At 47.8% G+C, this 16003-nt stretch overlaps 1 protein-coding gene across 1 annotated transcript; it reads left to right on the forward strand.

Moving 5' to 3' along the window:
• Window positions 1-753: 753 nt before the first annotated feature.
• On the forward strand, window positions 754-8904 carry LOC144603097 (zinc-binding protein A33-like). Its single transcript, XM_078416237.1, has 6 exons — window positions 754-1161; window positions 1252-1347; window positions 2225-2458; window positions 7300-7322; window positions 7410-7528; window positions 8243-8904. The coding sequence occupies exons 1-6, from the start codon at window positions 754-756 to the stop codon at window positions 8773-8775; spliced, it is 1413 nt and encodes a 470-aa protein (XP_078272363.1). The 3' UTR covers window positions 8776-8904.
• The last annotated feature ends 7099 nt before the right edge of the window (window positions 8905-16003 follow it).

Raw genomic sequence — 16003 nt, forward strand, 5'->3', positions numbered from 1 at the left:
CAAAAAAGAACACAAGACACATAACCCCAACACAAACGTCCATCACAGTGACTCCAAACACCCCCTCACTGTGATGGAGGCAACAAAACTTCCACTCTCTTCCCCACGCCCACGGACAGACAGCTCGTCCCCGACCGACCCGCACAGTCCCCGCAAGGGGATGGAAGTCCCCGCGGCCGAGTCGCACCGGGCGATGAAACGTCTCGCGGCCGAGCCGGGCGATGAAAGGCCCCGCGACCGAGCCTTGCGCAGCTAAGTTGCGCACGGTTTCTCCAAATATAGACGGACCTGAAGACTGGAGCGTGAGAGACGAGTGTACTGATGTGGATGACAATGTGTTTACGTCCATCCTGATCCCGGGCTGTAAACGGAGATGCGGGCGGCGGGTTCCACTGCCCATCAGGTGCAACGCCTCCTCAGTTACACCTCCTTAGCGCTGGTCCCTGTCCCTTTCTGTCCCGCCTTACACAATCCCAGGGCAATCTCTCCGCTTTCGTCTATATTCAGGCCGGTTTAATGTCTAAGTGACCCCTCCCTTGAGTGATTAGTTGGAAGTGGCCAGGACACCTTCACACTGAACACTTGCAGCCAAATAAGGTCATTGCCGGAGACGGCAGCGCGCGCAGTGGAAAACACTGGACCAGGAAGAGGCGGAGTTGTCTCGACCCGAAACGTCACCCATTCCTTCTCTCCCGAGATGCTGCCTGACCTGCTGAGTTACTCCAGCATTTTGTGAATAGAGCCGGAGTTAAAATGGCTTCGAAAGACCCGGTCGAGAGTTTAACCGAGGAGGCAGTTTGTCCCATCTGCCTGGATTTCTTCACCGATCCGGTGGCACTGGAGTGTGGACACTACTTCTGCCGCTCCTGTATCACACAGAGTTGGGACAGGGAGGGGAGAAACTCCTGCCCGGAATGTAGAGAGGTGTTTACAGACCGCACCCTCAGGGTGAGTCGGGCCTTGGCGAGACTGGCTGAGAAAGCTCGAAAACTGAGCCTGAATCGGACAAAGGGAAGTAAACTTCACTGCGTGAATCATCAGGAAGAACTGAAGCTGTTTTGTGAAACTGACAAGAAGCTGATCTGTGTGGTTTGTGCAGCTGCGCGGGAACACAAGTCTCACAGCTTCATGCTGATAGAAGAAGCTGTTGAAATCTACAAGGTAAAACCAAATCGTTTTTCATCACATCATTGTGTAATCTATTCTTTATTATCTGACATTTTTATTCTCTGATCTGAAACCCAACCCTAGGATCAGGTGAAATCCTCTTTCGAATCTCTCACAGAAAATAAATCAGAGATCGAGTACATGGAACAGCGACAGGAAGAGAGCATTTCTGGAGTTCAGGTGAGGCTTTGTCTTATTGATTTAAAGTTTTTGTGTAGATTTAATCCCTGTGTTGCGTGTAATAAGTGGGCACTTGTAGAGAGCTCAGTGGTCGAGGGCCCGAGCTATTGGCAGAGGTTGGACAGGCAAGGAATTTACTAATTGGAGCGCAGGAGTCTGAATAATGATCTATTGCACGTGTATAATATCATGAAACGAAATGTTCGGGTGAATACTCAGTCCTTAACCCTGAGTAGGGCGTCGAGAGTGCGAGGGCATGGGTTTAAGGTGAGAGGGAACAGAGTTAATACGAACATTAAGGGCAACTTTGGTAGTGGGTATATGGAACGAGCTGCCAGAGGTAGTTGAGTCAGGTACCAAAACAACAGTTTAAATGTCTTTGAACAAATTCCTGGAGAGAAAAGTTTTAGAACTATCTGGGCCAAATGTGGACTTGTGGAAATAGTGCAGATGGGACGTCTTGGTCGGTATCTAACACCCCTTGCTGTATGACTATGTGAAATCTGTCATTCTAAGTGGTGCTGCTGTCTGCTAGTCCTGGTGACCTGGTTCTGTCCAGTGAGGGTTAATGGACACATGAAATAGAACAGGTTGCAAGGAACTGTACTGGGGAAATGGGAATGATGTGCTCGTACATTACTTTCACCAACTATTTCAGACTTATTAAGACGAGCTCTTGAATTGCCAACGTAATGAAAGCTATGGATTAAATAAATTAGATGTAAATGGGATTAGTGTAGATACGTACAGAGCCCAGCATGAACATGTTGGTCTGCACTGCAGGACTCGACATTGACTAGCCAAATGTCACCTTCAATGTCATGCGGAAACACAGCAGAGTGACACAATATATTGATTTTAAATTTTCATCTGACAGGAAGAGTCACACAAACTTCAGTCACAGATCACATCCCAGTTTGCTGAACTGCACCAGATTCTCGCTGAGAAAGAGCAGCGCTTACTGGGGGAGATCCGGGAGGAAGAGAAGAAGATTGTACAAACAATGGAGAAAAATCTTCAAGAGATTCAAGAGAATTTAAAGTCTATTCAGGAGGAACTCTCAAAGCTACAGGAACAGATAGATCACAAGGACGGTGTGATATTTCTGAAGGTGAGGGGTTACACTACAGTTTGGCGAAGTGAAAGTGCACAGGCACAATAGACAATAGACAATAGACAATAGACAATAGGTGCAGGAGTAGGCCATTCAGCCCTTCGAGCCAGCACCGCCATTCAATGCGATCATGGCTGATCACTCTCAATCAGTACCCCATTCCTGCCTTCTCCCCATAACCCCTCACTCCGCTATCCCTAAGAGCTCTATCCAGCTCTCTCTTGAAAGCATCCAACGAACTGGCCTCCACTGCCTTCTGAGGCAGAGAATTCCACACCTTCACCACCCTCTGACTGAAAAAGTTCTTCCTCATCTCGGTTCTAAATGGCCTACCCCTTATTCTTAAACTGTGGCCCCTTGTTCTGGACTCCCCCAACATTGGGAACATGTTATCTGCCTCTAATGTGTCCAATCCCCTAATTATCTTATATGTTTCAATAAGATCCCCCCTCATCCTTCTAAATTCCAGTGTATACAAGCCCAATCGCTCCAGCCTTTCAACATACGACAGTCCCGCCATTCCGGGAATTAACCTAGTTACGCCCTCCATAGCAAGAATATCCTTCCTCAAATTTGGAGACCAAAACTGCACACAGTACTCCAGGTGCGGTCTCACCAGGCCCGGTACAACTGTAGAAGGACCTCTTTACTCCTATACTCAACTCCTCTTGTTACGAAGGCCAACATTCCATTGGCTTTCTTCACTGCCTGCTGTACCTGCATGCTTCCTTTCATTGACTGATGCACTAGGACACCCAGATCTCGTTGAACTCCCCCTCCTCCTAACTTGACACCATTCAGATAATAATCTGCCTTTCTATTCTTACTTCCAAAGTGAATAACCTCACACTTATCTACATTAAACTGCATCTGCCATGTATCCGCCCACTCACACAACCTGTCCAAGTCACCCTGCAGCCTTATTGCATCTTCCTCACAATTCACACTACCCCCCAACTTAGTATCATCTGCAAATTTGCTAATGGTACTTTTAATCCCTTCGTCTAAGTCATTAATGTATATCGTAAATAGCTGGGGTCCCAGCACCGAACCTTGCGGTACCCCACTGGTCACTGCCTGCCATTCCGAAAGGGACCCATTTATCCCCACTCTTTGCTTTCTGTCTGTCAACCAATTTTCTATCCATGTCAGTACCCTACCCCCAATACCATGTGCCCTAATTTTGCCCACTAATCTCCTATGTGGGACCTTGTCGGAGGCTTTCTGAAAGTCGAGGTACACCACATCCACTGACTCTCCCTTGTCAATTTTCCTAGTTACATCCTCAAAAAATTCCAGTAGATTTGTCAAGCATGATTTCCCCTTCGTAAATCCATGCTGACTCGGAATGATCCCATTACTGCTATCCAAATGCTCAGCAATTTCGTCTTTTATAATTGACTCCAGCATCTTCCCCACCACTGATGTCAGACTAACTGGTCTATAATTACCCGTTTTCTCTCTCCCTCCTTTCTTAAAAAGTGGGATAACATTTGCTATCCTCCAATCCACAGGAACTGATCCTGAATCTATAGAACATTGAAAAATGATCTCCAATGCTTCCACTATTTCTAGAGCCACCTCCTTAAGTACCCTGGGATGCAGACCATCAGGCCCTGGGGATTTATCAGCCTTCAGTCCCATCAGTCTACCCAAAACCATTTCCTGCCTAATGTCGATTTCCTTCAGTTCCTCCATCACCCTAGGTTCTCCGGCCCCTAGAACATTTGGGAGATTGTGTGTATCTTCCTCAGTGAAGACAGATCCAAAGTAACGGTTTAACTCGTCTGCCATTTCTTTGTTCCCCATAATAAATTCCCCTGCTTCTGTCTTCAAGGGACCCACATTTGCCTTGACTATTTTTTTCCTCTTCACGTACCTAAAAAAACTTTTGCTATCCTCCTTTATATTATTGGCTAGTTTACCCTCGTACCTCATCTTTTCTCCCCGTATTGCCTTTTTAGTTAACTTTTGTTGCTCTTTAAAAGAGTCCCAATCCTCTGTCTTCCCACTCTTCTTTGCTATGTTATACTTCCTCTCCTTAATTTTTATGCTGTCCCTGACTTCCCTTGTCAGCCACAGGTGTCTCTTACTCCCCTTAGAGTCTTTCCACCTCTTTGGAATAAATTGATCCTGCAACCTCTGCATTATTCCCAGGAATACCTGCCATTGCTGTTCTACCGTCTTCCCTGCTAGGGCCTCCTTCCAGTCAATTTTGGCCAGCTCCTGCCTCATGCCTCTGTAATCCCCTTTGCTATACTGTAATACCGACACTTCCGATTTTCCCTTCTGCCTTTCCATTTGCAGAGTAAAACTTATCATGTTGTGATCACTGCCTCCTAATGGCTCTTTTACCTCTAGTCCCCTTATCAGATCAGGATCATTACACAACACTAAATCCAGAATTGCCTTCTCCCTGGTTGGCTCCAGTACAAGCTGTTCTAAGAATCCATCTCGAAGGCACTCTACAAACTCTCTTTCCTGGGGTCCATTTCCAACCTGATTTTCCCAGTCTACCTGCATGTTGAAATCTCCCATAACCACCGTAGTATTACATTTTTGACACGCCAATTTTATCTCCTGATTCAACTTGCACCCTATGTCGAGGCTACTCTTTGGGGGCCTATAGATAACTCCCATTAGGATCTTTTTACCCTTACAATTTCTCATTTCTATCCATACTGATTCAACATCTCCTGATTCTATGTCACCCCTTGCAAGGGAATGAATATCATTCCTTACCATCAGAGCAACCCCACCCCCTCTGCCCACCTGTCTGTCTTTTCTATACGTTGTGTACCCCTGAATATTCAGTTCCCAGCCCTGGTCCTCTTGTTGCCATGTCTCAGTGATCCCTACAACATCATACTTGCCCATGACTAACTGAGCCTCAAGCTCATCCACTTTATTTTTTATACTACGCGCATTTAAGTACAACACTTTAACTTCTGTATTTACCTCCCCTCTCACATCGTTCACAATTGGCCCTGCCCTTAATTTCTTTTCCCCTCTAGAACTTCTGTTCCCATTCTTCCGAGAGTCTTTTGCAATATCTCCTGTATTCCCTTTTACCTCATCTTCATATTCACAATTTGTTAACCCCTCCCCCCCACTACTTAGTTTAAAGCCACAGGTGTCACATTAGCAAACCTGCCTGCCAGAATGTTTGTCCCCCTGCTGTTAAGATGCAACCCGTCCCTTTTGTACAAGTCACCCCTAGCCCAGAAGAGATCCCAGTGGTCCAGAAATCTAAATCCCTGCTCTCTGCACCAGTCCCTCAGCCATAAATTCATACCCTCTATCTCTCTGTTCCTGGCCTCACCAGCACGAGGTACCGGTAGCAGTCCAGAGATAACCACCTTCGACGTCCTACTTCTCAGTGTTTTTCCCAACTCTCTAAACTCCCGCTGTAGCACCTCCTTCCTCTTCCGCCCGACGTCATTCGTGCCCACGTGCACAACGACTTCAGGTTGATCGCCTTCCCTCACTAGGATTTTCTGAAGCCGGTCAGTGATGTGTTGAACCCTGGCACCAGGGAGGCAACAGACCATCCTCAAGTCCCTCCTGCTGCCACAGAATCTTCTGTCCGTCCCTCGGACTATGGAGTCACCGACCACTACGGCTCTTCCAGACTTCGGTCTCCCCTGTCGAGTATCCTTGCCAACAGGTCCGCCACTCGGACTGGAAACGTCTTCTGCCCCGACAGTTCCCAAGAGGGTATACCTATTTGCAATAGGCACAGCCACTGGGGTCTCCTGTAGTCCACGTCCACTCCTCCCTGAAACAGTCTCCCACCTTCGCTCGACCTGGACCCTTGGCGTGACAGCCTCACAATAGGTCCTGTCGAGGAAACTCTCGCATTCCCGGATGGCCCTGAGGTCATCCAACTGCCTATCCAACTCCACTACACGTCCCTTCAGGAGCTGCACCTGGACACAGTTCTTGCAGGTGTAGCTCCCAGAAGCTCCAGCGACGTCCCTGTCTTCCCACATCCTGCAGGAAACACACTGCACCAACTTTTCCGCCATCACCTTGTGTCTATAACCAGCTCTGGCTTAAAACAATTGTATCCTCCTCGCCGAAAACTCACAGCCAAAGACTCGCACTTTTCTCACTGGGCACTTCCCTCACTGGGCTGCACCTGAACAGGGCTGCACCCTTTTGCAAGTCTTGCTTATATCACCAATTAAATTGCCTGATTGTCCAATTTACCTGACTTCTCACTTAATGGTGGGTTACATTTTCTGCAATGAATGCCGCATTTACCAGTAATTCAGAACTGGGTCAATGTTCCGTCTGTTCCAACTACTCCCCACATCCGACAACAATGCCCCAAATTCCAGGAATCCTCATGTATTCATCCCACTTCAACCTAAATTTATCTGCAATATTGTCTTCAGGCCGTCCTGTGAGTTCCACGTTCTCTTTACTGCATTTCTTATGGAATTTATCAAAAGGTCATCTTACATTTCAGCTTTGATTTTTGTTCCACCCACAAGTAGTTATAATATTTCCATCCCCCACCCATTTAAATCCAACGCTGATCCTAAAATATTCCATCCCATTTTCTCTGACATCTTCTCCAGGTAAAATCCCACGACCTGCTCGGTCTTACTCGTGAGTTGCATGATCGCGCCTATTTTCATCAACATTCCTAATGCTTTGCCCCGTGTTCGAAGTCTTTACCATAATATCCACTTTCTGTCTGTGGCAGGGGCAAAGAGTTGGGAAATGGGAATTATCAGTGGTTTTTTTTGTAGCAATTTGGCGAAATACCCGCTGTCGGGATCATGATGATCCATCTCAGTCTATTGACATTTGTGTTTTATTTATTTCAGGAGGTAGCTGGTCGCAAGACGAGGTAGGACATGCTTTTGACTGAAACAACGTATGTTTTAAAAGAACGGCTCAAATGCTCAGTTTATAACCAGCTGCTAAATATTTGCAGGTTTAGTGATGAAGCCAAACCAATGTTGGTGGTAGATGAGGCGTTGCCGATTGAAACATTTGATCACACCTTTTTCTACAACATGGCATTGAGAGAAACATGTGATCTGATCAAGCGAGGTAAAACTGATACCTCTTAACAACTCTGTGTGAAGAAAACTGTGTTTATCAGAATTGATATCCCTGCATGAAAATAATGTTTCGATGATCCAGCCTTCCCTTTCTGGACCAGCCTTACATGCAGAACATTGTCAAGTCCCTCAGTTCATATATTGGTTCACAATGAGATCAGAGTGTTCTTGGTTGCACAGACGCATCAAATCCACCCTCCAATAAATAAAGCAAGTAACCAGTAGCAGATTGCCTTGCCGGCCAGTCCACTCCCGTTCAGTGTGATCACGGCAACTCCACCCCACATCTCTACCTCCTCTTTAACCATCTCCAATTACCTCTCACACCAGTCTCCTCATCTTCCAATCTGCCTCTCCCTCGCCATCTACCGGCAAGATATTTGAATACCCGCCTTATTTCTCCATCCCCACCCGCAATCTCTTGTTCATCCTCACTTTCCGCATTCGTCCTCCCCTTCCGCATGCACCACCCCCTCCCGTTCCCGATAACCCGCGGGATTTCCCCTCTCCAGTTCGGTTAAAAACGCCGGCAAAGGTGTCTGTTGTCCACCCGATGTGGTTGTGGGTGAAACCCAGGGCAGGGTTTCAGTTGTCCGCCCGCCTGTGCCTGAGGCCGAGCGGCCTCTCCCCCGGTCCCGGGGCCGCGCTGCCCGAGTCTCCCCCCGACCCCCGGGGACTCTCTGATTCTCTGTTCTCCCCCCAGTCTCCGTCACCCTGGATGTGGAAACAGCGCATCCGCGGCTCGAGGTGTCTGAGGATCGGAAGAGAATGAGATGGACCCGGATCTGGAGGAGTCCCCTTGACACCGGGAAGAGGTTTACAGACAGTCCGTGTGTGCTGGGATCGGAGGGATTCACATCGGGGAGAAATTACTGGGAGGTGGAGGTGGCGGGGAGTGAGGGTTGGAGTCTGGGAGTCGCCGCAGAGTCTGTGGAGAGGAAGAGACCGGTCACACTGTCCCCGGAGACTGGAGTCTGGAGCATCTGGCGGTGGGATGACGTGTTTGATGCAGTCACCTCCCCTCCATCCCGTCTCCCCGCCCGTCCCATCCCCGGGAGGGTGGGAGTTTATCTCAGTTACGAGTCCGGGACAGTTTCATTTTATGACGCGGACACCAAGTCCCATCTCCACACCTTCACTGGGAATAAATTCACGGAGAAACTTTATCCTTTCTTCTGGACTTGGGAGGAAGACCACTGGCTGAGAATCTGCTCCGGTTCCGCTCCGGGTGTGTAAAAGGGTCGGGTCCCGGGACCGGCGTCAGGAGCGGGGCTCAGGGGCTGTGGGGCAGAAACCCGGTGGACAACAGGTCGGCGCTGAACGGCTCCCATTTAATCCCAAAATTGCGCGTCGTTGAACCCCAGTGAGCGCGGAATTAAAACCAGGGGGAATGTAAATGTGGGAAGAGTGTAATAAACAGCAAGTGGAATCAGAGCTGTCGATCCATTAATTTCAACTCGTTAACCGCGTCCGGCAACGGAACAGAAATTACTTTTGTGAAAATATAAAGATTGAAACAATCGCCCTTCCCGCGGGTTCAGCAGCGGCTGCGGGCAGCGGGTCCTGAGCTCCGTCTTCTTAACGTGTTTACATTGAGTTTGCAGCTTTTCCACTTTCAACAACAGGTACATTTTGCTTGGAATGGATGATTCAGTGAATGGGTGCGTTAGAAATTCCAGGTCCCAGGTGAAAACTTGCGGGAATCAGGCTCCGCCTTCCTGTCTGTAGGATAAGTGGACCATTGCTTATTTCACTCACAGCCAGACTGCACCCTCGCCTCTCTCTCTCTCTCTCTCTCTCTCTCTCTCTCTCTCTCTCTCGCACCTCATTAACACCTCTCTCTCTCTCTCCCCCTCCCTCTTCCCCCTTTCTCTCCCTCCCCTCTCCCTCACTCCCTCTTCCCCTACCTCTAACCCCCTCTCCCTCTTCCTCTCCCTCTCTTTTTCTCTCTCTCCCCTTCTCTCTCCCCTTCTCCCTCTCACCTCTCCCTCCCCCTCTTTCTCTCTCTCTCCCCCTCTTCCTCTCCTCCCTCTCTCTTTTTCTTTCTCACTCTCCTCTCTCCCTCCTCCCCTTTCTCCGTCTCTCCCTCTCCCTCTCCCCCCCTCTCTCTCACTCACCCCCCCCCCCCCCCCCCCCCTCTCTCTCTCGGCTACACCATGTCTGCATCTGTGATGTTTGGTGGACCGAGTGGGGTAGGAGGATCCGTTGCTCCTCCCGTGCAGCAGATGGCGCTGCACAGGACGAAGGGGTGGTTATCTCCGCCTGTACACAGTGTGGGAATGTGTAGCCAGACCGTGCGGCTGCAGCCATTGTTGATCGTCTTGCTGCCAGCATTGAGTTAATGTAACAAAGACTTCTGTTGTACCTTGAAGACTCTGACGATTTATGCAGACACAGAACAAGAACATGAAAGTATCAGCGTGGACTCCTGCTCTCGTTTCACCACGTTAATGTACATCTTCCTCGCTGCTAGTTTCCAACCGGCTCCCACTTTCACCGCTTGAGGTCCGTCTCAGACCTTCCCTTTTTCCGCTTCTCCGAATCCATGTCCGGGAAAAGGCGAGTGGCCAGAGTCCATTCCCAGCCCCTGGGCCCCATCGTCCGCGTTGACTGCACTTTGCTCCCCAACCCGCCTCCCGTCAAGGAGCGCAGGAAAAAAACTGCAGATGCAGGTTTAAATCGAAGGAAGACACAAAATGCTGGAGTAACTCAGCAGAACAGTCGGCAGGTTGAAAGGCTGGAGTGATTGGGCTTGTATACACTGGAATTTAGAAGGATGAGGGGGGATCTTATTGAAACATATAAGATAATTAGGGGATTGGACACATTAGAGGCAGGAAACATGTTCCCAATGTTGGGGGAGTCCAGAACAAGGGGCCACAGTTTAAGAATAAGGGGTAGGCCATTTAGAACTGAGATGAAGAACTTTTTCAGTCAGAGAGTGGTGAAGGTGTGGAATTCTCTGCCTCAGAAGGCAGTGGAGGCCAGTTCGTTGGATGCTTTCAAGGGAGAGCTGGATAGAGCTCTTAAGGATAGCGGAGTGAGGGGGTATGGGGAGAAGGCAGGAACGGGGTACTGATTGAGAGTGATCAGCCATGATCGCATTGAATGGCGGTGCTGGCTCGAAGGGCTGAATGGCCTCCTCCTGCACCTATTGTCTTGTCTATTGGCATCTCTGCAGAGAAGGAATGGACGACGTTTCAGGTCGAGAGCCTTCTTCAGACTTCAGTTCAGTCTGAACAAGGGTCTCGACCCGAAAAGTCACCCATTCCTTCTCTCCCGAGATGTTGTCTGACCCGCTGAGTTACTCCAGCATTTTGCGTGTTCCTGCTCCCTGTCAAGTTCCCTTTCCATTCTCCCAGAGTTTCTGTTCCCCTTGGATCTTTTCTGGTGCCACTTCCCAGCGCCACCGATGAGTCTTCCCTTTTCCGCATTCCTAGTTCCCTCTCGACAGGATGTTTCAGGCAGTCGGAGAGTCTGGAACTGAGTCTGAAATCATAGCGTCGGAAATAAAGGACGTTCCTTTAGAAAGATGAGGAGAATTTTCTTTGGTCAGAGGGTGTTGAATCTGTGGAATTCATTGCAACAGAAAGCCGGGGAATGGGATTAGGAGGGATAGATGGATCAGCCATGAGTGAAAGGCGGAATAGATTTGATGTGCCGAATGGCCCAATTCTACTCCTGTCACTTATGACCTTATGAGCCAATGGAAGGGAGGTTGGTGCTCCACTCTGGTTGATCCAGGAGATATTGTCGGTGATATTTACACCCAAGTACTCAAAGCTCTCGAACAAAGCATTCTAGCCAAAATATAGCAAATTGTAAAGCCATGCCAAGACAGTGTAATGAAAATGTGGAGACTTGCCCTCTCCCTCTGTTATGAGGAACAGCTCTTGGCTGGAATCCCAGCTGGATTGCATGCTTGCTTTTTTTTTTTGGTTCAATAAAATGCAAATAAATGAAAAGAAGGTGACGTAGCGGTAGAGCTGCTGCCTCACAGCGCCAGAGTCCTGGGTTTAATCCTGACTACGGGTGCTTGTCTGAACGGAGTTTGTACGTTCTCCCTGTGACCTGCGTGGGTTTTCACGGGAACCTTCGGTTTCCTCCCACACTCCAAGGACGTACAGGATTTTAGGTTAATTGACTTGGTATACATGTAAAATTGTGTCAGGTAGCGTTAATGTGCGGGGATCGCTGGTCGGTGTGGACTTGATGGGCGGAAGGGCCTGTTTCCGTGCTGTATCTCTAAACAAAACTAAAACGTTGATGTTGACTGGGGCAGTACGAAGTAGAGATGGAGTCAATGGTCAGCAGTCTGGTCAGCGTGATGCCATGTTGAGCTTTACCAGTAGATGGCAGTAAACACTGCAACATATGTAGTGTACAACAAACTCTGAATCTGGGCTCACTAGGCACAACAAACTCTGAATCTGGGCTTTGCCTCTAGATGGCGCTAAACACTACACAACGTGAATGAATGAATGAATGAATGAATGAATGAATGAATGAATGAATGAATGAATGAATGAATGAGTGAATGAATGAATGAATGAATGGATGAATAAGTTTATTGGCCAAGTATGTGCATATACAAGGAATGTGCCTTGGTGCTCCGCTCACAATTGACAACACAATCATACAGTTAACAGTTAAGAATAAAGCATAACCACATCAAAGCAATAAGGATACAACATTACGGTCTAAACATGCGGGTGAAAATAAACCAGAGCAAAAAAGAGACAACAGACTTTGGTTATTGAGTAGAACTATCACTCGTGGGGAAAAAAAGCTGTTTTTATGTCTGGCTGTGGCTGCTTTGACAGTCCGGAGTCGCTTTCCAGAGGGAAGTGCTTCGAAGATTTTGGAACTTTGGAACTTGAAGAGTTTTGGAACTCAAAGAGGAAGGAACTGCAGATGCTGGTTTATAACGAAGATAGACACAAAAAGGCTGGAGTAACAGCGGGAACAGGCAGCCTCTCTGGGGAGAAGCAATGGGTGATATTGCAGGTCGAGACCCTTCTTCAGACTGGTTAGAGATTAGGGAGATGAGAGATATAGACAGTGAAGTGGGGAGATAAAGAACAATGAATGAAAGATATGTGAAAAAGTAACGGAAACAGGCCACTGTTAGCTGCCTGTGGGGTGAAAACGAGAAGCACGTCCGACTTGGACGGGGGAGGGATACAGAGAGCGGGAATGCGAGAGAAATCAATATTCATACATGGTGTTAATGTGCGGAGATCACTGGTCGCTGCGGACTTGGTGATATGAAGGGTCTGTTTCATAAGGTAATAAGGATTAGGAGTAGAATTAGGCCATTTGGCCTATCAAGTCTACTCCACCATCCAATCATGGCTGATCTATCTCTCCCTCCTAACCCCATTCTCCTGCCTTCTCCCCATGACCTCTGACACATGCCCTAATCAAGAATCTATCTGTCTCTGCCTTAAAAAATACCCACTGACTTGGCCTCCACAGCCTTCTGTAGCAAAGAATTCCACAGATTCACCACCCTCTAACTAAAGAAATCCCCCCTCATCTCTTCTGTAAACATACATCCTTTTATTCTGAGGCTCTGTCCTCTGGTTTTTGACTCTCCCACTAGTGGAAACACCCTCTTAACATCCACTGTTTTCAGGCCTTTAACTATTCGGTAAGTTTAAGGACTGCCTCAAAGTGTCCCTCAAAGACTTGGACATCAACCTCAGCACTTGGGGGTCACTTGCTCTCGACCGTCCAACCTGGCGTAGCAAGCTCACCACAGGAGCCTGTGCAGCAGAGAACAGACGCACTGCAGAGGCCCAGAGGAAACGCACCGCGCGCAAGGCCCCGGGCTACCTCCACTTCCACTGCAGCACCCATCCACTTGTGTCCTACGTGTGGGCGTGCCTTCCGGGCCCGGATTGGCCACACCAGTCACTTCTGGACCCACAGTCACCAATCCTCCAACTGAAAGTCAATAGACAATAGACAATAGGTGCAGGAGGAGGCCATTCGGCCCTTCGAGCCAGCACCGCCATTCAATGTGATCATGGCTGATCATTCTCAATCAGTACCCCATTCCTGCCTTCTCCCCATACCCCCTGACTCTGCTATCCTTGAGAGCTCTATCTAGCTCTCTCTTGAAAGCATTCAGAGAATTGGCCTCCACTGCCTTCTGAGGCAGAGAATTCCACCGATTCACAACTCTCTGACTGGATTTTTTTTTCCTCATCTCCGTTCTAAATGGCCCCTTGTTCTGGACTCCCCCAACATTGGGAACATGTTTCCTGCCTCTAAAGTGTCCAACCCCTTAATAATCTTATATGTTTCGATAAGATCTCCTCTAATCCTTCTAAATTCCAGTGTATACAAGCCTAGTCGCTCCCGTCTTTCAACATACGACAGTCCCGCCATTCCGGGAATTAACCTAGTAGTCATGGTCATCTTTGAACCCGAAGGACGAACAACAACTAGTTTCGATGAGGTCTCCCCTCATCTTTCTAAACTCCAGCAAGTACAGGTCCAGTGCCATCAAATGTTCATCATATGTTAACCCAATCTTTTCAGGGATCTTTCTCGTAAACCTCCTCTGGACCCTGTCCGCGCCAACACATCCTTCCTCGGATATGAGGGAGAGATAGACCAGCCATGATTGAATGGCGGAGTGGACTTCATGGGTCGAATAGTACCTGGCAATCAGTAGTAAAAAAGCAAACTGAATGCTCGCATTTCTTTCAAGAGGGCTTGTGTACAAAAACAGGGATGTAATGTTGAGGCTCTATAAGGCGCTGGTAAGGCCGCATTTGGAATATTGTGAGCGACCTTACTAATGTCATTTTTTATTACCTTACTAATGTCATTTTTTATACCTTACTAATGTCATTTTTTATTACCTTACGAATGTCATTTTTTACTACCTTACTAATTAATGTCATTTTCTATTTATTTAATTATTTATCTGTCTATCTATCTGTCTATCTATCTATCTATCTATCTATCTATCTATCTATCTATCTATCTATCTATCTATCTATCTCTCTATCTATCTATTTGTTTATTTATTTATTTACTTATTTATTTATTTTAAAATCTTATTTATCCTTGGAATATTACTGCTGAGGTGACCCGTTGTCTTGTCAAATACATTTCATTGTACCGTTGACCCTGTGCTAACCTACTTATGACAAATAATTTTTTTAATTATTATTATTATTATTATTGTTTAGATTTTTTTTTAGATTTAGAGATACAGCGCGGAAACAGGCCCTTCGGCCCACCGGGTCCGCGCCGCCCAGCGATCCCCGCACACTAACACTATCCTACACACACGAGGGACAATTTTTACATTTGCCCAGCCAATTAACCTACATACCTGTACGTCATTGGAGTGTGGGAGGAAACCGAAGATCTCGGAGAAAACCCACGCAGGTCACGGGGAGAACGTACAAACTCCGTACAGACGGCGACCGTAGTCAGGATCGAACCTGAGTTTCCGGGGCTGCATTCGCTGTAAGGCAACAACTCTACCGCTGCGCCACCGTGCCGTGTTATTACCATTATTATTATCATTATTATTATTATTATTATTATTATTATTATTATTATTATTATTATTATTGTGAGCAATTCTGGGCACCATATCTGAGGAAGGATGTGCTGGCTCTGGAGAGGGTCCAGAGGAGGTTTACAAGATTGATCCCAGGAATGAGTGGGTTAACCTCTGATGAGCGTTTGTTGGACACTAGGCCAGACTTGGCCAGAAGGCTGCAGAGGCCAAGTCAGTGGATATTTTTAAGGCAGAGACAGATAGATTCTTGATTAGTATGGGTGTCGGAGGTTATGGGGAGAAGGCAGGAGAATGCGGTTGGGAGGGAGAGATAGATAAGCCATTGAATGGCAGAGTAGACTTGATGGGCCAAATGGCCTAATTCTTCTCCTATTCCTTATGACCTTGTGAATGGCCCATGTATGAAGTCTTCTTCAGTATCAACCAGCATCTGCAGTTCCTTCCTGCACAGGGAATGGGGGAGAATTATATCATGAGTGGGCAGATGGGATAGGTTAGGGCGGCACGGTGGCGCAGCGGTAGAGTTGCTGCCTTACAGCGCCAGAGAACTGGGTTCGATCCTGACTGCGGGCGCTGTCTGTACGGAGTTTGCATGTTCTCCCCGTGACCTGCATGAGGTTTCTCCGGGTGCTCCGATTTCCTCCTACACTCCAATGACGTGCAGGTTTGTAGGCTAATTGGCTTGGTAAAATTGTAAACTGTCTCTGGTATGTGTTGGGCAGTGTTATTGTGCTGGGATCATTGGTCGGCACGGACTCGGTGGGCCGAAGGGCCTGTTTTCGCGCTGAACCTCTAAATCACGTTTTTTGCACAGAAATGTTGTGCTGAAGGGCCTGCCCCATACTACATCATGGTAGACACAAAATGCGGGAGTAACTCAGCGGGTCAGGCAGCATCTCGGGAGAGAAGGAATGG

Source organism: Rhinoraja longicauda, chromosome 19 (assembly GCF_053455715.1).
Source record: "Rhinoraja longicauda isolate Sanriku21f chromosome 19, sRhiLon1.1, whole genome shotgun sequence".
Taxonomy (NCBI): domain Eukaryota; kingdom Metazoa; phylum Chordata; class Chondrichthyes; order Rajiformes; family Arhynchobatidae; genus Rhinoraja; species Rhinoraja longicauda.